General features: G+C 41.4%; 2 protein-coding genes across 2 annotated transcripts in view; one reads left to right on the top strand and one right to left on the bottom strand.

Annotated features, from left to right (window-relative positions):
• CDAN1 (codanin 1) overlaps positions 1-23119 on the top strand; it is a 32103-nt gene extending 8984 nt beyond the window's left edge. The window contains exons 6-28 of the mRNA XM_066552895.1: positions 299-377; positions 768-888; positions 1907-2016; positions 2710-2799; positions 3854-3929; positions 5954-6162; positions 6797-6911; positions 7714-7857; positions 8476-8642; positions 9160-9241; positions 9927-10016; positions 11066-11120; positions 12276-12409; positions 13069-13172; positions 14630-14779; positions 15189-15252; positions 15745-15823; positions 16803-16960; positions 17903-18010; positions 18380-18443; positions 19569-19771; positions 20486-20593; positions 21359-23119. Of these exons, the coding sequence (XP_066408992.1) occupies positions 299-377; positions 768-888; positions 1907-2016; positions 2710-2799; positions 3854-3929; positions 5954-6162; positions 6797-6911; positions 7714-7857; positions 8476-8642; positions 9160-9241; positions 9927-10016; positions 11066-11120; positions 12276-12409; positions 13069-13172; positions 14630-14779; positions 15189-15252; positions 15745-15823; positions 16803-16960; positions 17903-18010; positions 18380-18443; positions 19569-19771; positions 20486-20593; positions 21359-21484 (2636 nt within the window). The 3' untranslated portion in view covers positions 21485-23119. The remainder of the gene's footprint in view (positions 1-298; positions 378-767; positions 889-1906; positions 2017-2709; positions 2800-3853; positions 3930-5953; positions 6163-6796; positions 6912-7713; positions 7858-8475; positions 8643-9159; positions 9242-9926; positions 10017-11065; positions 11121-12275; positions 12410-13068; positions 13173-14629; positions 14780-15188; positions 15253-15744; positions 15824-16802; positions 16961-17902; positions 18011-18379; positions 18444-19568; positions 19772-20485; positions 20594-21358) is intronic.
• Positions 22829-27053, bottom strand: part of STARD9 (StAR related lipid transfer domain containing 9) — a 95397-nt gene continuing 91172 nt past the window's right edge. The window contains exon 34 of the mRNA XM_066552894.1: positions 22829-26972. Within this exon, the coding sequence (XP_066408991.1) occupies positions 26871-26972 (102 nt within the window). The 3' untranslated portion in view covers positions 22829-26870. The remainder of the gene's footprint in view (positions 26973-27053) is intronic.

The raw sequence follows: 27053 nt of genomic DNA, 5'->3' as shown, positions 1-27053 counted from the left end.
AGCTATGGGAACACCATTTTCTGATTGTTTTTAGTTGTTCTACTTTTTTTGTCCTGTATCTCCTTATTGTTGTTCAGAACATTGAGAAAGAGTATTTTCTTTCCCATACAGCATTAAACACTTCAATTGCCCTTAGTATAGGAAGGATAGGGAATGGGAACTTCTGAAAATTGAATAGGAGTCTGGGAGATTATTTTTGGATATGTCAGTTCATACGTTACTTAAAAGCTAATTGTTGGTCCTTTAATTTATAAATGGTAAAAGGTACTGTTGTCTCATGTTTCTTTTTTCCTCTCAGATGCGTCAGGGAGACAGCATTTTGAAAGTGTGCACAACTGTGTTTATTTTGCTGTTCAAGTCTTGGATTATCAATATGAGTGAGTTGAATTCTTTTTTCATCTGCTTGTGTCTGCAGTTGTGTGTGGGATTAAGCAAATGTGCTTGGGTTGTAGAACTTTACCAGTTAAAGGCACAGAGTTGTTAATTTTTCTTCAAAACATACAGCTTGACCTGAATTTGGATGGCTGTGGGTATCCTTGCACTGATGTGTCCACTGAACTTTGTTGTAATTGTGCAAGAACTGGAAAGTCGTGAGATGAGAATGATAACAAATACAGATACCAGTAGGATTTCCTGCTGGTACATGTCCTTTAGAACTCTTTTCTTGGCAGCATCATAAAATGTAAACATAAGCATTTCTTTAGAACTGCTCATGTGTTGTTTATGTCTGTCTGTCTCTCTGAGCTTTATCCCCATTATCTTGGCAGAATTATTTCCCATTTAGAAAAGGGGATGCTGAAGCTTTTGGCCGAAAATGAGCGGATTGCATCGTTTTCTCCCACCTTGCACAAGAGGCTCAGGCAGGCTTATGAAAGCAGCACAGCTAAGGTAAAATTTGGCAGACCCCAAGTGACATTGCTTCAAGCCTTTGTGTTGTTGTTCCTTTATTTGTAATGGCTTTGACGTTAAATCTCATTCTTTCTATTTCATCTTCTTGTGTTGTCTTTAGAAACTGCCTAAAAATACTTTTTTCCTTGTCAGTGGGTGGGTGAGTTGCTGGGTCCAGTGATTGTTGGCTGTGAATCGCTGCTGGCTAGCCTTATGTTGTGCTCCACGCCCTGACCTCAGCCAGAGACTTTGACAGGGTCAAATTTTACTTTTGAAATTCTCACCTAATAAACATGAATCCCAGGAGAATGATTAGTTAGGTGCAATATCAGAAGGTAGTTTCAAAGATTTGGATTTCTTTGATACATATGGACTCTTTTTAGGCAAACAACATTTCACAGGAGACAATCTAGACTGGGAAAAATGGTTTCCTTGTGTAATCAACTGGGTTAGGGAACCAGTTTGGTTGGTAGGAATTGCATGGTAGAAATGTATCTTGTATCTCATTTCATCCATCTTTTAAAAATGGAAATTACTCTTATCAAAGAAAGGACAGTGTACTGAGATTGGGACTTGTCAGTAGCTGAGCTTTAGAGTTGTTAAAGTTGTAAATAAAGGTCTTGTTACTTGAAGAACAGTAAGGAGAAAGAGTAAGGTAACAGAAATTGCCAGCCAGGATCCTAGATTTTCTCAAGCCCTATATTGAAGGTATATTTCAACTGTTTGTGGGTCTTTCCACACTCTATCAATACTGGTTGCAATCTGGTCAGCAGAGATTTAAGGGGACCAGATACTTTTTCTCTTAATGTCGAGTGATTCTGCCTCTGTAGTCTAATGTAGATTGTAGAAGTTGGTGTTAGCTAGTAGTTAGCAATTGGGAAGTAACGTGTAGTAACAGAACTAACAACTCAGCTAGTGATACTTGTTTCCTAACCTGCCTCTTCCCTGCTTTTTTTCTTGGTCTCAGATTGTTTAGAGACTTCCATTAGCTTAATGACTGCCTTTATATTTTTAACAGGTGTCTCTCCTGCTGCCATGCTCTGTACAGTCTGTTTCTTTTCAGCCAGAAACTGATAATCGCTCTAACTTTCCCAGTGACAGAGCGTTTCACATATTTAAGAAACAAAGGTAAGTTTCTTCTACTGTTCCTGAATGCTCAAGGGTATAACCTTTGCATGATTGTGACTAAAAGATATTAAGAATGTCTCATGTATGCTACATGCTGTAGAAAAAAATATTGAATTTTTTGCTCTAATTAAATGAAAAAAAGTCTTTGTCCATATTGACTGCAGGAACTAAATGGTTAATGTTTAGAGAAGAACAGCCTAATTCTTCAGGAGTTATTGAGACTTCTGATAATGCCAGTACAGTGTGTCACCCTACTGGATTGCTTCTGCATATATATCTGGTATGCTTTTATTCTTCCTGCTGCCTCCCTCCATGCTTGCAGCGACAGGGTGAGGGCAGAATGACAAGTTGTCTTGGTCCTTTTCTTTTTCTCATAGGTATTACTTCATGTGGCTTATTCTTTGCTGCCTCTCAGTCTTCACTATGTCTGTCTGGTAATGGCTGTTTTGGTCATTCCATCATAGATTGGGCATAACAAGCTTAAGCACTTGCTGTCAAAGACATGGAAAATGGAAACTCACTGAAGTACTGCTAACATTTATGAGTTTTTCAAAGGTATCTGAATGATTGGAGGCTGGAGTTACTTAATCTGAGGTAGATTCTTGCTGGGAAGCTTTGGAACAATTAATGCTCTGTTGTTGCTTCAAATTTTGAAGAGTGGGAATTCATCCCCTTAAATATCTTGGTTCACAGGGATATATTTTATGAACTTCTGCGTGAATGGGAGGATAACAATGAGAAAACTGGCTGGGACTTTGAAAGAGTTCTGGGCAACAAGATCAGGTAGGAGTCTTAAGCAACTTCAGCTAGCTCTTTAATGTAGCTGAATTGCTGGTGAATCATGCTGCACTTGGCATCCTTAGTTCCATGTCCTGCCTGATCTACTGCACTACTCTGCAGGGTGCTGTGTGCTGCTTGGAGGAAGCTGCCCATGTACACTTGCTTCTGAATTGAAAAGCATCAACATTTACCTTAAAGAAACAAGCCATAAGTGACAGAGGCCTAATTTGTTCAATCCTGATGTTGATCTTTCCCTTTCATAATCACAAAAAGAGCTACTCTCAAAACCAGTGTATTGTCTGAACATTGTTATTATATACACTTGGGTGTGCATGTCATGTTTTCCATGTCAGGCTCCTCTAAGTGAGGAGAAGTGTTTTATGTGTTCAGAAGCTGTTCACTCTTCTAATTATTTCAGGGGGTCTAGTGCATTGACTCTGAAAACAAGACAACTGTGTGTCTTTCTGTGGAAAGCAGACTGTTTTATTCATTTATTGCTTTATCAAAATACAGTATATATAAAGAAACTGTTATAGCATTGAAAGCAGTTGCCTTGTGGGTTTCTGTGTTAATCTCAACCACCAGCCTACTTAAGTAACGTGTATGTAGGTGGCATTTCACCACAAGAGCAAAACAAGGCTGAGGCTTAAACTGAGAAATTTTGGGGCATCAGAATTAGCACTATTGCCGTTTCCTTAATTCATATATGTGAAATCTCAACTTACTGTTCTGGGCAGGGAAGAGTGGGAACTGAATGAGTTTATTCTTTTTTCTAAATAACAACCTTATTGAAGAAAAGGAAGAGATTCTTTTTATCTCTAGAGCTGTGTTTGCTCTGCAGGTGCTCAGGGAGAATTTTTGTTTCCATGTCAGCAGCAGGTGTGGGGCTCAGTGCCTGGGAAACTGGGTTATAAAAATATTGCTTTTTTTCAATGACCTTTGGAGATTGCTTTCTTAAAAGTAGGGTTTTTTATGCTTTTGGTATAGTTTGAGGTTAGAACGCTGTTTTTTGTACCACAAAGTCCCAGTCATAATTTGATCATGTTTTCCTTCACAGGGCCATGATGGCTCACCTATCTGCAACCTGCAACCACAGCCATTTTGCCAGGCTCTTTCAGAAACAGCTTATCCAGGTAAATTACTTGTTTAATGACTGTATACATCAAAGTGGATTTGATCCTTCCTTGGCCTGAGAAAAAAAAGCCATGTCTTGTGAACTTCTTTGAGATTTTCCTATTGAAACTTTTTTGGGGAGAGACAACTTTTCAGGATGGGAATTTCTTTCCTTCTTCAGAAATAATCAGTGATAAATTACCAATGAAGTCTCTTTAAATGAGGAATAAGGCACACTGAGAACATGATGAGTTGTAAGCATTCATTCTTCATGGTTAATTACTTTGTCCTTCTAATTTTAGTAGAGTTACAGTTTCTGGAAATTTTAGGGATGTGTTTTGGCATTTGTCAAGTGCAGAGGTTCCCAGTTATGTTTGTTAGCAGTATGAGTGCAAAAAATCTGTGTAACAGTCAACAGGCCGGTTTTTGGTACAGTATTGCTGTTGTAACTGGGGGGGGGGGGGTTGGCCAATTTCAAGCATCATTTGACTTCATTGTAAGTAGATAAATGAAGAAGATTTGCTGTATTGTCTGTAGACGTGTGGCTTATTGCTGGGCTCCTTTTGGAGAGCGAAACAGCCAGAGAGCCTCACCTTGACTGTTAGCTCACACACATTGCCAGGAAGTTGCAAGCTGTTGGAATGTTGTAAATTCCTTTAGTGTCAAGTCTGAGTTTGCATCAGTGACCTATCTGATTGTATGTGGGTGTGTTCATGGAAATTGTGGGAAAGAGGTAAGATTTAACCTTGTTGCATGAGTAGGGTTTAATTAGTCATAGGTGCTGTATTTCTCCTTTGTATCTGTGCCTTCTTAATGAAGACTGCAAGATTTCACAAGGGTAGCCAAAAATCTAAATGGATCTGTTGTCTTCAATGGATCCAATGGGTCTGTCTGGAAAGTGGTTCGCAGGCTCTTGTGTGGATTATGATGCTCTTGCAGAAATGAACCGAGACTGAGGACTTGTGTCAAGGCCTGATAATTTAAAGGTAGAGAAGTGTAGCAAGATTTTCCCTTGGGGAGGTGCCCTCAGAACATGGGCTCTGTTTGGAATAAATGGACCTAGTACTTGCTCACTTGATAGACATTCTTAAATGTTGCTTCCTTTTATTATGTTCTCTCTCATTAAAACTATCACGACTTAGATGTAGGGATATGCAGTCAACTTAGATGTAGGGATATGCAGTCAACTTTTCCCATTGTTTGGTATTTGCTAGGTCTGCTAGGTTTGCTAGTCTGAAATGCTGTGTCCAGTCTTGGGCTCACCGGCACAAGGAAAGAAAGATACAGACTTACTAGAGCAAGTCCAACTGAGGGCTTTGTAAATGATTAAGGCACCAAGCTTTTTTTGTATGAGAAAAAATGCTGAGACCTGGGAATATTCAGCCTGGAGAAGAGAAGGCTCCAGGTTGCCTTAGTGCTGTTATAAATACCTGCTGGGAGGGAATGAAGAAGAGAGAGTGAAATTTTTCTCAGTAGTATTCACTGACAGGTCAGGAGGTGACCTTGACTGAACAAGAGGGTTGGATTAGATGATCCAAGAGACCCCTTCTTAACAGTTCTGCAGTTCTGTAATTTTTTGAGTCTTGAATTGTATCTGTGTGTTTGAGGCAGTGGGGCATTAATTTTTAAATGTTATTTAACTCTGTGGAAGTTCAGGAAAACCTGCTCTGGGAACATGTAGTGCAGCATCATGGGCCTTGGAGACTGAGCTAAAGATCCTACTAAGGGTGGTTCATGAAGATTGTGAGAGTGATAGGCATTCTCTCCACATATCCACGTGTAGTCTGCTAGGTATGCCCTAGTTAGACGTGTAAGATTGGAATGCCATCTCACAAGACCTCTAGGCTGTGTATGGCCAAGGTGGGTAGCATGTTTTGGCATGGGGAAGAGTTGTTCTGTATCTTCCTGGGCACCAGGAAAGACCATGCGTGGATTACTCCAAAAGCAGTCTTGTGAGGAAAGGATAAAATGCTGGGTGAGAGATGGAGTGAAATGATGCCTTGTTACAAATATTCCACCTTACTATTCTTTCTGTCTCCTAAAGATGTGCAAAGGTCCTATCGGCGGTGGTGCAAGCTGGGGAGACACCCCAGACCAGGATGTCCTTAATATGCTGGGCTCTGATAATCTGAGCCGTCTGAAGAGGCTGCAGGAGAGATTCATTGTTTCTCAGAGCATCAGAGGGCCTTGTCCACCCCCTTCGTTCCCAGGGTGCCAACAATTCTTCAGGGACTTCATCCTCAGTGCTGGAAGGTGAGTGGCCTGGGCTTGCTGTTCCCTCTGAAATGTGTGGGCAGTGGAAGCACCAGCATGTCTCTCTTGCAGCAGGGAGTTATCCAGAAAGTTTGGGACTAGATGATATGGTAATAATTTTTCTTCTATAAACCCACAGTATTTTTTTGGAGCTGTCAGCATTTCCCAGTGCCAAGGCATGCAGTGCTACCTAGCAAGGACACTGGACTGGACAAATGCTTCTTGTGTGATAGTGCATGAAGCTAAAGGTGTACAGAACGAAGCCAGGTTAATTGTTTTGTTTAATAAGTTTTTCACAATTCACAGCACAGGGGAATTATAATTTATGTGAGATTTTAATCTTAAATTCAGTTATTTTATAGATTCCTCCTTTGGCAGATTGATTTTATTATCCTTATGCTGAGACTTGTTACATAGCATCTCTGAAAAAGTACAAAAAAGAGTGGAAATGAAGGTGGTCAGCCAGTCCTAAGTCTTCTCTCTTGCTTTCTTGTCTATCATTGTGTTATGTTGTATGTCTGCTGATTGCTGATTGTTACAACTCACAAGACAAGCTCAAAATTCTGCAGTGTGTTAGTAGAGGTTTTACTGCTGTTTTCAGCTCAGTCTGACTCATCATCATCTTTTGCTGAAGTTACCAGTTCAATCAGCACCTGATGGATAGTCTGTGCCTGAAGATACTTGAACTGAATGGTCTTACTCTGGTGGAGCACGAGCACAGTGATGGGGAAGCAGATATAGAGGAACAGGTAGGTTTGCTTTGTGCAAACACATCTGTCAGGAATTTCTCTGAGCTGTTCCAGTAGTCAAACAATTACTGGCTTGATTATGAATTGCTTGGAGCTTCCACCACAGTTTTTACAGGACAAGAGCTTTGTTGTTTGGTTTTGTCATAACTCTGCAATTTGCTTATTTGTCTGAACCCCTTACCTGCATGCTTCAGGGTGCTTCATAGAATTGTGATAAGTGCAAATAGTGTGAAAGTGAAAGCCTCCTCTTTAGGTTGTTATAACCTGTGTTAGATCAATGAAACAACCACATCCAGTTGTGGCACGCCATTGCAATAAGTTCCTTGTTACTTTTCCATATAGAAAGATTTTAGTTACATTGAATTTGTAGATATACCTGTTAATAGGTGTACAGGTGTTTCTTCACTCAGGTCTGCATATCAGAGGTGTCACAGCTTATAGTCTTTTAGCAAAGTAGCAGCCAAAGGTTGATGGAGACTTGCAGAGTAGTAGTGCTATAAAGGAGGCAATGTGAGATCACCTCTGCCTCTCATTGACTCCAAAGTTCTTAATGCAAAGATACGATTGAGCAGCTGCTTGTTTTAGAAAGCTCTTGAATAATTCCCTCTTGTGAAGAGGTGAAGCAATAGAGACAGAAGCAATTTAAAATACTTGATAAATATGTATTTTGGAAACTTACCTTTATTAAAAGCAGAGATGAAGCCACATGGACCTTTTAGATGAAGGGAGTGGAGGTTTAGCATAGACATTTGCTTTGCCAGTGTGGGCTAGCATAGCTTCAGCTCACTTTTCTTCATTTTAGGATGAAAAGAAGCGTTTCAGCGTGGCCCTGTTGAGTCTCCGACTCCTCGCCAAGTTCCTGGGGTTCCTTGTTTTCCTGCCCTATCGCACTGTGGAGCAGCCAACCAGAGACCTGCAAGATTCCGCGCTGGCACTGAGAAACCAAGTGAGGAAGAGCACTGCCTTTTGCTGGACAGGCACTTCTTCTAGCTCAGGGCGCATTGTGGGTAGTCATGCTCTTTCAAAGCGAGCCAGTGTTCCTGGGATGATGTTGTGTGGTCCTGTGTCCCTGCTGCATATTCTGGGGTTGGGAACAAAGGAAAAAAGAATTTGTGTAATCTCTAAAAGAGGGATGCAATGCACCAGTGGTAAGGTAGTCAGTCTTCTGTTATTTCTGCTAATCTGGGTCTTTCATACCAAAACTTTCACCTAGCTAAGACAACTTGTATTGATAGTGTAAAATCCAGCTACCAGGACTGGTTGTGTTAGTTTTGCACCCATCTCCCAGCAGTGTGCCACCGAACGGAAGCAATAGACCTTGACTCCATTTTGTACGTAGTCAGGCTTTTAGCCTCGCTTTTGAAATTTCCAGTGGGACCTTTGGTTGCAGTCACAGTTTGGTTTTTACCTCTGGTCATGTGCAAAGAAGTGTTTTCATTAGCCAGAAGTCACCAGTACAGAAGATGAAATCCTAGAAAGAAAATTCAAGATATAGACAAAAGTTTTTCTATAAGTAGCAGAAGATAACTTCAAGCTGCTGGTTTAACTTCTCTTGTCCTTTAAGACCCTGCCTGTACTGGATATATTAAAGCTTCTGAGACAATCTATTCGGGATCAACGTTCTATCCTCACTATTCCTTGGATTGTGGAGTACCTTTCCCTTGTGGATCATGTTGCTCCTTTCCTTGATTATTACAGGAAAGTGTTTAGTCTCTTGCTGCAGGTATACAGGTAAGAGCTTGGGAAAATATATCTGTAAAGAACTTTTCAGTGAATGTTTGATTTTTCTTTTTTTTTTTTTTTGTGGTGCATACTTTTTATCTTTCATAAAGCTTCAAAGAGAACTCAGCCTAAACTTGGGGATTAATACTTGATTCAAATTTGTGGTTTTTATTAACAAAATCTTTAAATCCCACTTGATCACTCTACATCTGCAGCTGTGATTGACCTTCAAGCTGCAGCTTGAATGTTGACCTTAAACCTACAAGGTTTCCAATGCCCAAATAATTTTCTAGTTTTCTTTCCTATATACATGAGGAAAATTTGAAGCACATTCTAGAGAATGGCTTGTCTAGTGTAAACTTAGGATGATATGCAGGTACATACAAAAAAGGCAGACATGCAAGGAATGTGTTCATGGTATATAGATAGTGTAATTGGTAAGTGAATGGTTTGGGAATGTTTTCCTTAATGAAAATTGGGCTGCTGACAACTGACACTCTGTCTTGCTACTTCTGCTGTATGGCAGGTTAATGGTCCTTTCTGAAGATAAGGAGATGAGTTTCCTGAACAAGCTGCTGATCCTTGCAGTTCTGGGTTGGCTTTTTCAGGTAGAGTCTCCTCTGTGCATGTAACTCTTCTCTGAAGAAAAAGCAGGGCACAGAACTCAATACAAAATAATACTGACATGAATTAAAACAATTCAATACAGTAGTTTGTTGTTTTATCATGGGTTTTTTACCCTGTTGTGGGGTTTAAAGAATAAGTGTATTTTAGTGGAGAATTATTTTCCTTTAGTGGAATTGTGTGAAGCAACAATTTTTTTTCCAATAGGAATTGTAATTGCATCTGAAATACATTCTGTATTTACTAATCTGCAACCTTGCAAGAAAATTGACAGCTGATTGCTGTTAGACCTGGAAGCTCTTGTCACAAAGACGGTGTGCTAGCTGTCAGCCTTGAATTACTGAGGAATTTATTGGATAGAGGGATGGTGTATGATGAACTTGTAAAATTCTTTTGTGCCTCCAGTTGGAAGCAAGGTAATTACTTAGCAGGAACCAGTTGGAAATGTGGAAGATGCTGTATGGGGAGGATAAGAAAGGTGGCTTTTGTTACTGTGAATAGAATAAGTCTTTATTTTATGGAAAGTTCTCCTCAGGGCAAGAGGATTTTTAGTGCTAGGGGTCATTTTTTGTGGGTGGCAGGTTGGTGAGATTTTACTGGCCTGTTATCAGAAATGGTGAAAGTTACTGTCTGCATTTTGGGTTGCAGCTGCTGGGTTTTCTGTTTCAGGTTCCATCAGTTCCTGAAGAATTGTTTTTTACTGCTGACGACAGGCAGGAGAGATTTGTGATGGACGCTGTGACATCTGCTCAGGCTCTGGTGAGTTAGTGCAACAGCGTGTCTTCTGAATCAGTGAGGGAAGATGGACCTACCACTTCCTCAGGAGCTGTAAGATTTGATCAGGAACTTGCCTTCAGGGCAGCTGCACTGAGCATATGAAGACCAATGGATGTGGTTCCCAGCTTGGCCAAGTGCCTCAATTGCATCTGTGTTATGGGTTGTGAACTCTGTGTTGCAGCTCTGGGTTTTCTGTCAGGCAGGAGCCATCTCACCTGCTGCAATAATTTGCAGAACAGGTGCCAAGTTATGCTGGAGGATCAGATGCTGTTTTCCTGCAAGCTGAGCTGACAAAACTGTAGCTCTTCCCAGAAATAAGCAAAAGTAATGGTGAACAGAAATAGAATGATGGGACTGTAGAGCAAGGTTGCTGTTTGTGAGATCACCTGTTTTCCAGTGTCATGATAAAGGGTGACTGAACTGAAAATGGTATGAGCAAGCAGGAAAGGAGGTGAGGGTAGGGAATGTGTGATGTTCCACATAGTTCCTAGACATGCAAGAGGATATATAGTATTCCATGGAAAAGTGGTGTGGATGCTAAGATACATTTCCTTGGTGGATGGGATCTGAAATTCCTGTTCCTCCCGTGGCCCTGCATGTGCTTTGTTAATACTGAAGTGACATTTCTCCCTGGCATGGTGTTCCATGGGTGAAGGCACTTGTGGAGGTGTAATGCATAGCAGATGTGCCTCATTTATTTTCCTCTATGGAAAGGTTTCTCCCTTATCAGTAGAGGCTGTGGCAGCAGTCCTGGTTCCCTTCTTTAATGCAGCTTTCAGCTGGGCTTTGATAGTGATCAGGGGCAAAGGCTGAGCTACTCTAATAAATGAAGAGCAGCTCATTCTGTGTTACAGGGACTGAACACTTGGGCTGCAAAGTTCAGTATTTTATTGTGTGTTTGGAATCCAGCTATTGTTTTCATGGAAGGGTAGCCCTGAAACCTGCCTGTGACTGCATTTATGGGATTTTTGACTTGAAGACTGTTTATTTTGTGCTGTATCCTTTCAGCATTTCCTTCATTTTCTCACCAGGACTTTGTACCCTTGGTGGATCAGCAGTTACTTTATACCTGCTGTCCCTATCTTGGTGAGTATTTTACTTATTTTACTTATTTTACTTATTTTACTTATTTTTACTATATACATAAATATACTTATTATATATATATATATACAAAATATATATATATTATATTATATATATACAAAATATATATTATATATACATATATATACTTTTTTTAAATATACATAAAATATATTAGTATGTATTTACTTTCTTTTAGTCAGTTGTTTATATTTGTTGTTTGGTACTGAGTCCTTGGATCACCTTTCTTACTGCTCTTCACAATGTAAGGTCCCAGTTGTATATGTGAGAACCTTGATAAGAAGCTGTATTGCAGAAGCTCCTGCAGCTGTGGATAGTATCTGCTAAAGCTGAGGGAGAGAGGGAGGTTCTTTAGTCAGGATAGTTGATCCACAGAGCCTGAATCCAGAGGGACAGGGGAAGCCACCCCTCACAAGCTGTAAGGAAGCATTACAACAACACAGCTTTTCTATCCTAGGTATAGGAAGAGGTGTTTGTGCTGCAAGAAATGTCTTGATCCTTGAGCACTATCTGCTGCCAGGCAGAGGGGAAAAATCCTTTTGTGCCCTGGTGTTTTGTCAGTTTGTTTGAGATAGCTTTTTCATGGGATCTGTCTGCCAATGATAAAATTCCTCTCTATAGGCAATAGAGTCCCAGATGGGGAGATGGTGCTCTTCTTCCTGAGGCTTAGTAGGAAAACTGTATGTTAAACCTGTCTCACAAACTATATGTTAAACTTGTCTCACAAAATCTTCTAGGGGCGAATAAGTTGTCCAGGTTTTCCCCCAGGATTTGCTCCTGTCTCTTGGAATTTTGTTTAACTGCTCCTCTTGTTGTCCTTGTAGACTTTACAGTTCTTGCTTGCCACGCTAAAAAGGAACGCACAAAAATAACTGTTCCCTCATCCTTCTGAACAAGTCCCATCTGCTAGGGGGCTTTTCAGAAGCTTCCTCTTCAGAGCCTTGCTGTGCCCTGCCAGTTATATGTGTGGGATGCCCCCTCTGCTTCAATGAAGCTTCTGCTTTTGCAGAAGCTGAGAGAATCTGCTCTGGGAACAGGACTGGAGAAGTGAAAGTCTCTTTCTTGAGTTTTGGAGTTAGTTTTTTTTCCCTTCTTATGGGGTTGATGATTGCTTTTGCATGTGTTCCTGTACAGGTGAACTGCGTAAACTACTTGCTTCTTTTGTGGCTGGTAGTGGAGGGAAGAATGGTGGTTTTATGAGGAAAATCACTCCCACAGCTGCAGAGTCCTTAGCACCCAAGGCTTCTGTCACACAGCGGAAGCTGCAGGTAATGAAATTAGGGAGTCACAAGGGGGAAAGGGCCAGGAGAAATTTGTTTGTGTGAGTGCGGGGTTATATAGCGGTCTCTTAATGCCAGGCAACATTGTGTTTAACAGTGAGGTATCTTCACTCCCTGTTTTTCTGTTACAGTCATGTGGCTGGGGTATGGTGTGGGTGCTGAGATCCAGATAATGTCAGTAAACATTCTTGCAGTTGGAACAACTAGTCTTATTTATCTGCTTCCCTCTTCTTTAACATAAAATGTTGGTATGTTTCTCATACTTTGTTTTGGTTAGATGGTAGCCATGCTTTCCACTGAAAGAAGGACATGTGTAGGAGCCTAGAGGATTATCAGCCTTTAATTAAAAGGGCTTGTTCTTCCCAAAACAAGCTCTGTGTGGTGGCTCACTACTAGTAGACACTGTCAGAACTCTCCCATTCCCCTTTACAGGTCTTTTGTAGCTTCAGAAACCCTGATAATAAGCTTTACATGATTAGAAGGGAATAGGGAGTACTATTCTGGGATGATGAATGCTACAGTAGCAGAAAGTTCTAGTGGAGGCAAACTGTCTTTAGTAGATCTCCAGAAGGTTGTTCTGTCCATTCCTGTGCTGGTGAGAGGAGGGTGGAGTGCTGTAATAAATTGTAGTGCTTTCTCTTGAACAGGTAGATTTGGAACAGGCTTTCTTCCACAACCAGCCTCCTTCCCTACGGAGGACAGTGGAATTTGTGGCAGAGAGGGTGGGATCCAACTGTGTGAAGCACATCAAGTAAGTGCTGGTCACCTGTTCTGTGACTTAAGAAGTAACTTTACATTATAATTAAACAAAGAGTTGATCCTTTAAACTTGTGTGTATGGGGGAAAGAAGCTTCCCTGGGGGTGTGCTGTGTAGCAGACCACCAAGGCTGTGCAGGACTGACCAGCAACATCTGCTGTTGTAGAGGGGAATTTGTGAAGGAATGTAGAGAGGACGGGGATATATCTGTGGGACACTTTGTATGTGAATGCAGTGCAGCATTGAGACTTTTTAGCCTCTTCAGAGCATTCTTGCTAATGATAGGAAAATCTCATATCAGAAATGACCTCTGGAGGTCACTTGATCCAAACTCCTGCTCAAAGCAGGCCCAGCTTTCAAGTTAGGTCAGGTTTATTGGCACCTTTTCCAGTTGGAAAAGTTTCCATCTCTAAAGGATGAGGATTCAGCCACCTCTTTCTACCGTGTTCCAATGCTCAGTTTTCCCAGGCTTTGTGAATAATGTTTCCTGTATCCTGTCATAATATCTATCCATTGTTCCAGCTTGTGGATATTCCTGTCAATCTTTAGCAGTGCTCTTCCTGGAAGTCTTGGTCTGTCTTCTGTAAATTTCCTTCTCCCTCCAGCTATTTCTTGTCTCCAGGCTAGGTGAAACTGACTCCTCCTTGTAGGTATGGGCTCTAGCATCCCAGCTATCTTAATAATTTTTTTCTTTTCTCCTGCAGTTACTGAAATTCTCAATGGCTTTCTTGTCCTGAGATCCCAAAGGTGGACACAATACTCCAGATGCAGCTTCACAGTGATGAGGGAAGCAGTAACTTCCCTTGACTTGCTGGCTGCACTATTGCTATTGTCAACCCAGTATAAGGTTGGCTTTCTTTGGACACTCCTAACTCCCTTCCCTTGTTGTGGGAGCCCCAGGTCCTTTCTGCAGAGCTGCTCTGTAGCCAGTAGACCCCAGCCTGTACAGATGCACAGTCAGCCCCATTTCTCCCTCTTTTCACAGCCCTCCTGTGTGGTGGCCCTACCCTCCAGCTTATGAGCTTGCTCAGTTTGCACTGATCTGTTGTCAAGCTTGCTGAAGGCATTAAATGTTATCAGCCCCAAGGAATGGTGGTTGCAGTGGGCTGCTGCTGACATCTTTGAACTTCTGAGCACTATCAATTGAGCGTACAAGGGTAATGCTGCCAGAAAGGAGACCTGTAACCAAAAAAGTTTTTGGTAAAACCTAAAGGCTTTTGACTCTTGAATCTTAGTACTGTTTTGGTGTCTTCATTGCTGTTGTCTTCCATACACACAAAACAAGGAGATGATATAGATGATACAGCATGATTGATTTGTTTTTAGCAGAGTGACTTATTGCATATGAGATGGGTATGCCCCTAACCTGGGGAGAAGAGATGGGTGCACTTAGTGTGCACTGTTTCTTGTATTGATTTCAATCTGCCTGATTGTTCTTTGTTTTGTTGCAGGGCAACACTGGTAGCAGAGCTAGTTCAAAGGGCTGAAGCCATGTTGCAACATAAAGTGAAGGATGAGGATGTTAATAATGACAAACTGCTTGAAGAGGTGTGCACTCATCTGTATGAGGAAGGGGCCCAGGCACTCATCAAAGGCAGAGAGTAAGGAGGAAAAGTTATTTAAACATGTTATATTTAAACATAAACATCCTATCTCTTCTTACTGCAGAATCTATAAGCCTAATTTAGCTTGACCTCATGCTCAGGTTCTGGTAATTATAAACCCTTTGCTCTTCTTATGGTGAGTGTCTGCTGTGCTCCAGCCAGTTAATACTGTGTTTGTAGAAAGGAATAAAGGTGCTGTGTGTCCCTCTGCTCCAAACAGACATCCGCTGCAGCTGTTGTATTTCTCCTCTTTGGAAAATTGATATTGCAGCTTAGTTGCTTGTAATTACCCTTTCCTTGTCTTGTTCTTTTAGTCTGATTTATTGCATTGCTACTTAATAAACCTCTGAGTGTTGTCCAAGAACCTAGACTAACCCCGTGGCACACTTTCTTCCTTTTCTTGTAGATTTTGCAAAACAAAAGGTCCTGAGGCAGTAAGAGTGTTGTTGCCAGAAGAGACATCTGCAGCAGTATGTATTTTCCCTAAAACTCATTAAAAGCCTTGACCTTAAGTCTGGATCATTACCATTTTTCCATTGCTGCTTCACTTATCCCTTAATAGATCAGGTAAAGAAAATCTATTGATGCCCTCATGGGAGGACTGAGTTATAGCTAAGAAGAGTCACTTCTACTGGGCTGCCTTGCATATTGTGGGTAAAGTGATACTCCAGCTCAGAGCTGACTAATGAGGCTAGAATGTTATAGAAATTGCATTTATTTTGCAATGATAATGCATTTGTTTTAGCATCAACTTCTTGTAGAAGTTGATGAGGTTTTCGGAAAATCAAAATGGCTCAGTTGTATTGCTCAAACCAGCTGTTTCCATAGAGGTGGTGGTGTTCAGTTTAATTGTTGCATGCCAAAATTAAGCTTTTTCCTCTAGACTTCCTTCTGAATTTTCACTGACTGCAGTGCTGTGGCTGATAGTAAATCTGCAATGATTTGTTATCCTCCCTGTAAAGGTTTTAAGTAGTGCAGAAAACATTGCGGTGGAGCTGGCTACCGAGAGAGCCTGTGGCTGGCTCTCTGCCAACATTGCAGGTGAGTGCTTTTACCTTGAGCTGGAGCTTCTAACCTGTGCATTGTGCTCTTTTTTTCGGAGATCAAGGGACAGACAGTGTTATAAAGTACTTGGTCCTATTCATTTTTTGGGTTTTTTTTTTAGTGGAAAGTATGCAGTTGCTCTGTTCCTCCTTGTTTAGGAAGAATAGAAATTATTTCTAGCTCTAAGAACCTTCTTTGGGGATCTTTTGGGCTTGGCCCATGGTAGTCATTTTTAGTTATGGAGTCTTGTAGGATGATGAGAGTAAATGCTGTGGAAATGCTTCTGGAAATGTCATCTAGGCTGAAGTTGTCTTAGCACTTCCAATGTGTACAGACAACTGCTCTCTCAAACCATCTTATGGTCACATCTACAGAGTGCTTCTGAAATCTCCTGTAAAACAAACACTTCTTGGACTGGGTGCATTTTCTGCAGGCTGAAGGCAAATGTAGTCTTTTTATTCTGTAATACTGCACTGGCAACTCTTCAGAATCTCTGAAAACCCATTTTTTCAAGAGGTTGGGCCAAAAGCCTGGGGAAGAATGTCCAAGTACCATTTGCAGCCACAGGAGTTTAGTGTTTTGGATGCTGATCAAAATGTATTTTGGTAGAAGACATATGGTTTTTATGGGCACAGTGGTTGAACTAGCATGATCACACTGAATCAGCTTTCTACTTTGGCATTGCCTTCTGTCTTAGCTACTGTGTTTGTTAAACCCATGGAAATATTTTTATGGGAAGTGAGATGAGTTGCCAGTTGTACCTGGTAGTGATGGGTGGCTGTCTTCTACAGCTGTGGATTAGTACATCCTCTCCAGATTTGCCTCTGCACATTAAATATAGTAGGAGGTCAGAGAAAGTGGGTTGAAAATGTACACTGTGGCCCTTGGAATGAAAGGCTAAGAGTGTTTGGAAATGATTCTCTGCTTCAGTGGAGACAAAAACTGAAGCAGACAGGATTTGTTCTGTTCTCTATAGCACTCATCAAAAGGGAAGTGAAGGCAACCTTCAACAGAATGCTGAAAGTCCCAGGATTTCCATTGCCAGGCGAGGATGCTCTTGAGTTGAGAAGGGACTGTCCTCCAGGCTGTCAGCACTGTGCTCCATTTCCCTCCCAGATCATCAATGAGATTAAGGTACATGGTATTCACTTCCTGGCTTGCCTTTCTGTTGTTCACATTGGTGCTTTTGTGGTTTGTTTTTGTTGCTGTTTTGTGGGGTTTTCTTTGATTGTTTGGTGGTTTTTTTAAGAGAATGTTCTGGTTCTGAGGAGGTGGCTGTGGGGAGTGCTTGGGAAGCATCATAAAAAGTTCTCAGGTTTTTTCCAACCCCTGCTTGCTGTGTCTAGATCAGAGTTCCCTGCTAGGAGTGCTGTCTCAAATACAGGATTTCTGGTAGCATGGCAGTGTGGCCTTTTTGATATGAGTAGGATGGAACCACAGTGCAGACCCCATGGTATTGTGTGCAATTTCACAATCGTTTAACATATGCACCCCATAAGGAAAAGAATTCTGAACTCCTCTCCTTTTACTGTTGCGTGTTCTGACTGTATTTTTTGCAGCTGTTTGTCTGCTTGACAGACAAGTAATGCTGGTTATCACTGTCATTGCTTTCCCAGCAGTTGTGTGAAAATGAGTTCACATCCTTTAATGCTTTCTTGCTTGTGCTAAAAAAAGGAAGGTAATTTGTATGAGGAAACCTCTGGGTTGGCACTGCAGCTTCCCTGACAATGTAAGAGGGGTCTGGATTTCTGTAGCACTTCTACCCTGCACTGCTTGCTGTGCTGTGAAATTTATTTAGAGCTTTCAGTGCTAGTACTTTTAAGAAATATGAATTTGTTGCCAGCATTGAGTTTTACTTCGTAACATTAGTGAGAACTGTGCTAGAAAATGAGATCTTGGTAAGGCTGTGGAAAATCAGCTTTACTCTGTCTTATGAAATGTATCTATACTAATTTAGGTTCTGGTTTTAATGAGGACCCAAGAACTGTTTATGAACTGCTCTGTCACAGGTCTAAGGATCTGTTTGTGGAAGAGCAGGATACTAATGTGTGTGTTACTGTTGTCTTTCTCATCAAGGATGTTCTCTGTGTTGCTGTGGGCCCACGGGAGGAGGGTGAAGTGGTTGACTGCGTGTGGCTGGAGTGCTTGCTGGGAAGGTTGAGTCAGACACTTCGATGCAGAAAGGTAAAAGATGTAAAAAAGCAGCATAAACTCCCTTTGAATCACTTTGGGCTGTCTTGATACCTGTAAAAATTTAATTTCTTTGCCTCATAGTTGAGTTCAGTTGAGAGGTTTTTATTTGAGTTCAAATGTGGCAATGTTGCACTGCATTTTTTTAGACTGTGTAGATCTGCTTGTTACTTCAGTTTGTGAATCCCCTTTTCATATATGACCATTTTGTCTTTCAGTCTTTAGTGGCCTCCTCATTACAGCTCTGTGCTTCTTGATGTAAATTGCCTGCTCTTCTTGGATATTTTTTATCCCTTGTGAAGCCCTGTTTTGTCCAGTCAGCTTTATGGGGAAAAAAATATAACTTTTTTTTGTGTTTTCCAGTTCGTATGTCCCACATCGGAACAGCAGCTGGCCAAGTGCACAGTTGAGTTGGCATCTTTGCTGGGTAAGTTATGATAAGCTATTTAAGACTGAAATCTGTTATTAGAGTTCTCTTAGATCCTTGAGGTCAGAGATATAAGTGTTAAGAGCTCATGGATATTTAATTCTCTTTAGTGCCACTGAGTCTGAAGATTTTTTTTCTGTAAGTTTGGGTGGTTACTCTTATTCCCATTTACATTCTGCATAACAGAGTTGTTCAGTGACTAACCATCCCTGTGATCTGTTTCACATCTGTTGTTTTTTATTTATTGACACCTTCAGTTAAATATGGGATATGTTTTCCAGTATTTCTGCCTCTGAAAAATTGTGGTAGAGTTTGGGCTTTTTTCACTAAAAGTAAGGGCCTTTTCCATTAAATTATGTTTTTATGACTTTTTTTAGGGAAGGAATGGAAGTATTTTTTTTTTTTTGTATTATGACTCCTGTGAACATTTTCAGTCTGTTTTTTCTCTTGCTCTGATGTGTAAACACAGTTTTTCTCTGAGCAGGAGCTTGTGATCTCAACACAGGTGTGTTCTTCATGGGCAGCCTTCTAATTTTGTGGGTTTAGAATCATCTTTAGAAGTTTTATACATAATTTGTCTTCCAGAAGGCAGTTCACATCCGAATATTGTGAAATTTATTCTGGGAGCAGCAGTGTCAACCTGTCCCATTCCATTAGACTGTACCAAGGAAGAACTGGTATCTTCCTTCTGTTTATGTTCATTTGCAATTAAACACTGTTCAGTTTTGCTTTCACTTGTGTGAAGTCATGTAACTCTGCCTATAGTCTAAACTATGGACAACTGTTCAGTCTGTCTATAGACTTAAATGTTTAACTGTGCTACTCTTCTCTCCTTTGCAGTAACACTTAGGTTCTCTTTGACTAAATATTAGGCTGACTTTCAGGACTTGGGGCTATATTCCAACCAATTGGTGTTCTTTGTCTGAGGAATAGAAATCTCTTCCTATGTCATTCTGTCTGTATAGTTTCAAAGGTCATAATTTTGAAATATTGAGCTAATATTTCCAAACTCCATTCCTCTTAGGTTCACTGGTTTCTTCTCCCTAATTGTGCTGCTGAACCAAGATGATGACTAGAAAAGGAAATAATGCAGCTATAGGAGTTCATTTTCCCTCCTCCTCTTAGTTTCAGATCGTGTTCCTCTGAGTCTTGGGATCAAATCCCCAGAGAAGAGCCCTGAGAGGCTGCCTGTAAAGAACAATCCCACCTATGGCCTCCTAAAGCTGCTGTTCTCCATCTGGAAGGAGGACTTTGGGACATCTGTGCCTGTGCAGCTGATCTTCAGCAAGAAGAACATGGGTTATCTTGCAGAAGCCAAGCAGCGGGAGGTAAAGCTCGTTCTGATGTGTGGGGCAGGCTGGGATTGGTGTAGGAATTGTGCCAGCCCACAGTGCTCACTGGGGCTTGTGTGACTGAGGCAGCAGGGTTTGGGCAGCGGATCGGCCTTGTTTCTGTGGGGCAGTGAAAGAGAGGGATGTGTACAGCTTGTCAGGGGTTGGTGCCTGCCTTGGGGGGCTCTCAGGAAGGCATAGTTTTGGTTAGGAGCCAATGGCAAAATGGCCCATTTGGCCTGGGATATTGCAAGGGCTGGACACGTGACTGTCATTGGTTGCATCACTGTGCCTTTTATCAGCTTGCATTTCTGCATGTGTGTTGGTGTTACAAGCACCCCAACAAAAGCTGAAAATCACCCTATTTAATTGCAGGCTAAACCCAGCTTATTTCAGGAATTAAAGAAATAATTTTTCACACTGTTCTTGATCAGGCAGGAATTAAATTCTTGGTGTGTTTATAGATGGAGAATTTATAATACCATATACTTATTTTATGGTAGAAGAAAATCAATGTATGAACTGAAGGAATTGTGTTCATTCATTCTGGACATTACTCTTGCCCTCATTGTCACACGCAGATAGATAACGTGCTTGCTCCTTTTTCCCATGTTCTGATGCAAAAAGAAAAGTGTGAATTATACATGGATAAAGAAACAAGCACACAATCCATTTCTTTTTGAGTTGTTGGTATTTTCTTCTCTTGTGCAGTGGGATTTGTTCCTTTTCCTTCTTCATGGTCTTATAGAACATGAACTAATGAGAACTAGAGAAATCCAGAGTTGCCTGCATATCCTCGAAGAGCTCCCTTGGCCCTCAGTAAGTATTAGATATGCACAGACAATAAATAAAATAAAAGGTAAAGCTATGTAAACAGAAAATCCTTGTATTTCTATTTAATATGGCTAAGGCCCATAACCTTCCCATCTGTTGTTCCTGCTTAATGCTAAGGAAGGACTGGTTTCCAACAAGCTTGTCTCTGTTGCTAGTGTTTGGCTGAAAGCTGTACTTGTGTGAATCCACCATTGCCCATGCAGTGGAAACATTTCCAAGAAAATTGTAAACCAGTTTGGAGACCAGCTGGCTCAGTTACCGGTTCTCAGTTCTAGCCTGAGTGTGCTTGCTGCTTTCCAGCTGAGAATGACATGTTGGGAAGTGCCTTAACTGAGCAGTCTTGCACTTAAATCCCTGTGCCTCCTACCACCAGTGTGTGAGAGCATTTGGAATGTTCTAGAGGAACCTCACTATTCTGGCCATAATCAAAATGTAGGAATCCACCCAAATGCCTTGCTAAAAATGGACAGTATTCCAAGGCTGAGCACTTGCAGGTTGGAGCAGTTTTAACCATTTAAATTGTAGCACTGATCTTGTCTGAGAAGGGGTGTGGGCATCAGAGGGGAGACTGGGAATGTCTGCAGGCATTCATCATTGCAATCAGTTCTGTAGTTCCTCTAGGTTTTTGCACTGGAAAACCATCAACATCTTTGGCCTTGTTAAACATAAATTTTTCTTTATTGAAAAATTAAGTCAGTCTCTTTTGTTTCCATTACTAAGGGTTCTCTGGTTTGTGTCTGGTTGTTGCAGGATTTTGTAAAAGACCTGAAAAAGCTGTCCCGAGTATTTGTATCAGAACATCAGATGGAGGAACACAGGACTAACCCTTGTGAGCTGACCAGACAATCTCTAGCTACTATGACCACACAAAGTTAGCAGAGGTGGACTCTGTGGACAAAAATTACTAGTGAAGATGCAAATGGAATTTTCAGTGTTTCTGAAAGGATTGGGAGCTCTTTGCTGGGAGCATACTGAAGCTAAGAGGGCACTTTGTGCAAAACCTGCATTGGGCTTTCTGTCATGGACATTTTGCCATGGTGACTCTGCTGAAGGATTCACATCAGCAAATGGATCTCCAAGTCAAAAGTCTTTTAAGCACCTTGATTGTATCTCAGAGCAGCTGTTCTTTGGACTCAGAGACACTTTTTGTATTTGTGCAGCAACAGCTGTGACCAAACCCAGGAATCAACTCAAGTTACTTTGTGATTAGAGAGATGGTTTCTTGGGGGCTGTCTCTTAACTCAGTGTGACTTCTCATGTTGTCTTTTAACAAAGCCTCTACAGTCAGAGGAAGGAAGAGGTGAACCTATATGACACAGAGATGTGCCTATATTTATTTTTCATTGTAAGCTCAGTGTTGAAGGTTTGATTTTAATTTTTTAAGACTGATTTTAGAAGTTAAACCATATTAAATAAATCCCCATGACCATTGATGGCATTATTCCTAAAGGATGCTTAAGTGTTTTTCCATCTCTTACTGGAAACAGAACTTGCAATTCCCAGGATTTTTCATAGAAATAAGGAATAAAATATCTGTTTATATTTTTTACTGAAGACAGTATTTTTTAGACACTTTTATAGTTGTGAACATAAAATCTGGCCACTACTCACTGTTTTTTTATAATTTTTCTTGCCTTGAGTTTGGGTTTTATCAGTCAGGAAGTGCTGCAGCAAGAGAGCAACAGCCTGGAAAAGCAGACAAAGTGAAGAAGCACTGTGATGTTCTCTGGAGAGTCGGTTTTGAAAGGGGCCCATTTCTTGGAGGACAATGGGCATTTTCTGCCCTTACAGACAGATGGTCACACCAAGAGTGTGACCTCCTGTTCATTTCCTTCTTCCCAAGTATTTCCTTGAACTGAGGTTTGGGACAGGGATTGCTGGTGAGTAGCAGAATATGTTTAGGTGCTCATCAGCTGTCTCATGGGATTGCCTCCCCCTGCCCCAAAGCAGTGAGGACATTATTTCCTTTTGTCTGGGAGTATCCTATTTCTGTAGCTTTTTCCAGAAAGCAAGTTCTGTGTTACTTAAGAACAGCCTCTGGACAAGGTGAAGCCCAGGGCTGTTTAGCTTGCTAATTAACTAACCTCTTCCCTGTACAAGGTGAGAAAAGGTAACATCTTGGAGTTAGTGATTGAAGCAAAACTACAGACATGGCTGATTGCGTAGAATTGTGGCTTCTGTTAAAGTATGTGATACAGAAAGAGAAATCACAGAGGCACATTAGTGTCTGACCTATATTGTAATTTTTCTTGTCTTGTTCACTAAGCACTGTATTGAAAGATTTGGCAAGTTCCACCTGCATTCCTCTTTTTAGGGGCTTTCTGATGTGAATGAAAGAGTCCCCAAAAGTAGGCATGCTGCAATACAAATACAAATGGAGCAATTCAATACAAATTGAAGAGCAAGTACACCATATCATGCCATACCTGCTCCCTGAGGCTGAGTATTATGTGATGTTTTGCTGCAGATTTCATTTGAAATTGTTGCCATAATAAACATGATTAAGTGTCTTGTCTTGTGTTTAAGGTGTCAGTAGAGAATGTCTTGGTATTAGGCTGAAGAACAAAATGGGAACCTTGCCACAAAGCATGGGGCAGACAAAGTGCAGCACAGACCTCCCGTCTGGCCTGTTGAACTTCTGCTGAAATAGAAATCTACTTTGCTATGTAAGGGAGGGCAGGGTGGTGAAAGGGGGAGAAGCTGGAATCCATAAGAGTTTAAAAAAAAGTGCTTTTGGTTCTGGCGTGGATTTTATTTGGGTGTTATAAAACTGTTTGCATAGCTACTATGGCCACAGCCATCTTCATGAACTCAGCATACTGGAATTATCCTTCTCTTTATTTAAAAGGTGACCAAGCCCCAGGAGCACTTTCCCATGACCAGAGAACACAGTTGTGCCCTATGGGGCTGGAGACACTTCTGCAGTGGGACCCAGCAGGTAAGAAACACCCCTGTTCCTGTGTTCTTATGACTTAATGCAGTGATGCTGGTTCTTGGGCATCCACAGTGTCAGGCACATTTGCTGTGTAAAACCAGATACCCCACTCTGTATCCAAGGCCCAGGGGCAGGTGTGCACCACAGCTTTTCTGCCTGTGGACACCTGGCTGTGGGACCATGTGTGAGGACACGGCCCTGCAGCCCCTGGGCTGGCGGCTTTCTCTCAGTGTGAGTACCTCAGGGACTGTCCCTCTGTTCTGGGCACTGCTGCTGGTGCCAGAGGTGCTGCAGACAGGAGAGCAGGAGCTCACTGAAAGCCAGCTCTGAGGGTGTGGCCTTTCTTCTGCCAGTCTTTCCTATTGCAAACTCAAAGGTCTCAAAAGAGAATTAGGACAAATGGTGTTACATTAACATCCTTCTGAATGTGCTGATCTGGGGAGTTGTGTAACAGGACTCGGGAAGAAGCTTCACCCAACTTTTTTTTTTTTTTAAATAACCAAACAAAACCCCCTTTGCTTGGAGAAAGCACTGTCACAGAACCCCAATTTAAACAGTGACTGGCTTCTTGATTCCTGTGGCAAAAGTTCATATTCCATGCTCAGTCCTCAGCAGGTAAGTAGGAGACCTACGTCTGTTATCACAAACTTGCCTTTGTGTTGATTTTCTATCCAGCATAGTTCCATAGATGGGTATCTTAGCTGGAGCAAAATAAGGTGGGGCACATTTTCTTGTGTAGAAAATACCATTTATTGTGGATATGAAAATAGCAACCTTGATTTAGGAGCAGAGATGCAACCCTAGGTGGTACAATATAATTGGTTTGATCATCTGCTGCTCAGCAGTAACTTAAAGGAAATTGGTTTTTGCCTGTTGTAGAGAAACAAATTTGATATCTGCTGGGCCTTTGTTTCTTCCTTCCAAACAAACCGATGCCATATATTAGCAAGTACCAAAAAATGTTGTATTTGCAAAAGAAAACATTCATATAAATAGGCTTTTTAGTATCAATTGAAGACTGTATTAAAAAAAAGTTACATTAATTCAATACCGATAAAAATAAAACTTAGCTTTGATAGCATATAAAAACGCTTCAAACCAAGCATATATAAATAACTTAATTTGTAAACGTAGAAAAAAAATTAAGTATATATAAAAATAAACATCTGATGCACTGTACAATAAGACACTATCCTTCATAGGCACTGGCATCATTGATCAACAGGAGTCCCCCAAGATGTTTTTCCTACAAAACCTGTTTTATCACTAGTGCCGTGTCCAAAATAAAAGGGAAAAAAAGCAAAGCGCTGAGCAAATCTGTAGTAGGTTGTATGAAGACCTCCCCTAATCTCCTCTGGAAAGCTACAGGAGCAGCACTGGGGACAGAGCCAATATCCCAGGCTGCTGGTTCTGCTCATTTTTCCGGGGGCTTTACTGTACTGCCTTGTCTGCTCTTCCTTCTGGGTTTCCACTGGAGGGAGGACATTGACACATCTGGAAAGCTGTCATTTTGCTCAATTGCAGAAAACTGTGACAGCTTACCCATTCTTCCTTGAGGGGCTGTGTAAGATGTGTGATGCTCAAAGTGAACCATGCTGTGACTCAGGCTTTTAGCAAAATGCTGCACCTCACCAAAAAAACCCCACTAATCTATTGGTGTTAAGATTGTAGCCATGACTAGCCAAAGATGAAACAAAGCAAATTTGTAAGTGAAAGGTTTTGTTACCCTCCCTGATCTAGTTAAAGGAGGAAGCCTTGGGCAGGTATGTATGAAAACTGCTATATTTTTAAGTATCAATTCAAAATAGCTATTGTCTTTTCATTTAAAACTCACTATATTAGTAACAGGAAGTAACATAGACGCTGAGAGCCAAAATTACACCTGTCAAAAAATAGAGTAAAAGTAGATCTTGGCTCTTGAACTCAAAGGTGGGAAGTGCAGCTAACTTCACCATGTGCTGGAAAAATGCACTGTGTATTGAAAGTAACTGTTAAAATAGCAGGCACTGGCTGCAGTGGGGTGGATGCTTGAGTACACGTCTCACTTGACAAATTCAAAGTGCAAGAGCTTCCTGAACAGTGTGGGCTTTTTTTAGCTAATGAAAGCATAACACAGCAGCTTTTATTGCTTAGATATATCTAAAGTGATTCTGTACTGTTGTGCTGAAGAATTAAATGAAGGTATTTGGATATTTGAGGTGGTTGTGGTTTTGCTTAAATTTAGGAACATGTGACCCAGCTAGGGATTGTGTTGAACAAACGTGTAAAGCCTGACAGCAGCACTGTTGGACTAAGTGCCACAGAAGTCCCATGAGGTAATTGAATGGGAAGAGTCTGTATTTGCTACAGTGAGACAGCTGGTCACATTATGAACAAAGAAGTGTGGTAAGACTATGACCAGGCTATATTTTCAGATCCTAATGCATTTGGGTACAAGTGTAGAAGGGCTGATGGGCAAAGCCATTATGGAAAAGTGTGGGAGCTACTCTTACTTGCAGAACTTAAATTCTAGGAACAAGCTGACTACTGAGTACTAACCTATCTGTGACAGTGTCACTGTGTAGAGTGGTTTGGTTTCTTTGTTTCAAAGCACCTGATTCTGCAGTACAGTAAAACTGTGTCCTGAGGTATGGTGGTGCCCACTGATGCTGCATAGTGTAGTGGCAGTCTGAAACACCTTACACTGGCTGCAAGCAGTCAGGAAATTCATGAAAAAATCTATCCAGGGTGTAGATGACTAGTGAATATTGCACTGCTTTGACTTCCCTCTTCAAGGGGAAGGGAGCAGGCAGCCAGCTAAGATAAATGATTTATCTACACAGTCAGGAATTCTACATTTGGTTCTTATCCATCATTAGAATGTGGCTTTGCAGCTCTGCTTAAGAGCTTGTAAAAGGTCTCAAGCCATACAGATACCGCTTCCAGCCTAAACTTACTTAAAGAAAGAAGTTGATCTCTGAAGCTGCTTGGAAACAGGAGTTAAGTAATATACTCTATGATTCTGGCTATTGTAAAGTAAGGTCTCTTCCTCTGCTCTTTATAGAGCCAGTACACCTTTCTTCTCTTCCATGGAGGTTTTCCACTGCTGTTTCCAGGAGGAGAGGTTCCCCACTAAACTTGCTGCATTTCTTATAAGTGGTGTTGGCTAAAGCAAATGATCCTTTTCTCTAACTGCACTTCCATATAGTCCAGCAGTAGCAGCCAGGCTCCTGAAATGAGGCCTGGTGGTGGCTGCCTCAGGAGGCAGCATTTTCCATGGCACTTCCTGACAGTGGTGTGTCCCTGTGAGCTCTCAGGGGCTCTTCAGCGCCCGCAGGTGCAGCAGCACTAAGCAGTGAGCAGATGAGCCAGCTGAGCGATCACCAGGGGCTGCCGCTTCGCCACGGAGCTCAGGAGCCTGGCGGGGATGGCCGGGGCACCAAGGTCCACCTGCAGGGAGTAGAGGAAAGGCTGAAGCTTGGAGTCTGTACCTGCCTTAAACAGAACATTTCTCCAGTCTGGAACAGCTCT

Source organism: Molothrus aeneus, chromosome 6, assembly GCF_037042795.1.
Source record: "Molothrus aeneus isolate 106 chromosome 6, BPBGC_Maene_1.0, whole genome shotgun sequence".
Taxonomy (NCBI): Eukaryota; Metazoa; Chordata; class Aves; order Passeriformes; family Icteridae; genus Molothrus; species Molothrus aeneus.
Note: the sequence above shows the minus strand (reverse complement) of the source record. Positions and strands in the feature narration are given on the sequence as shown.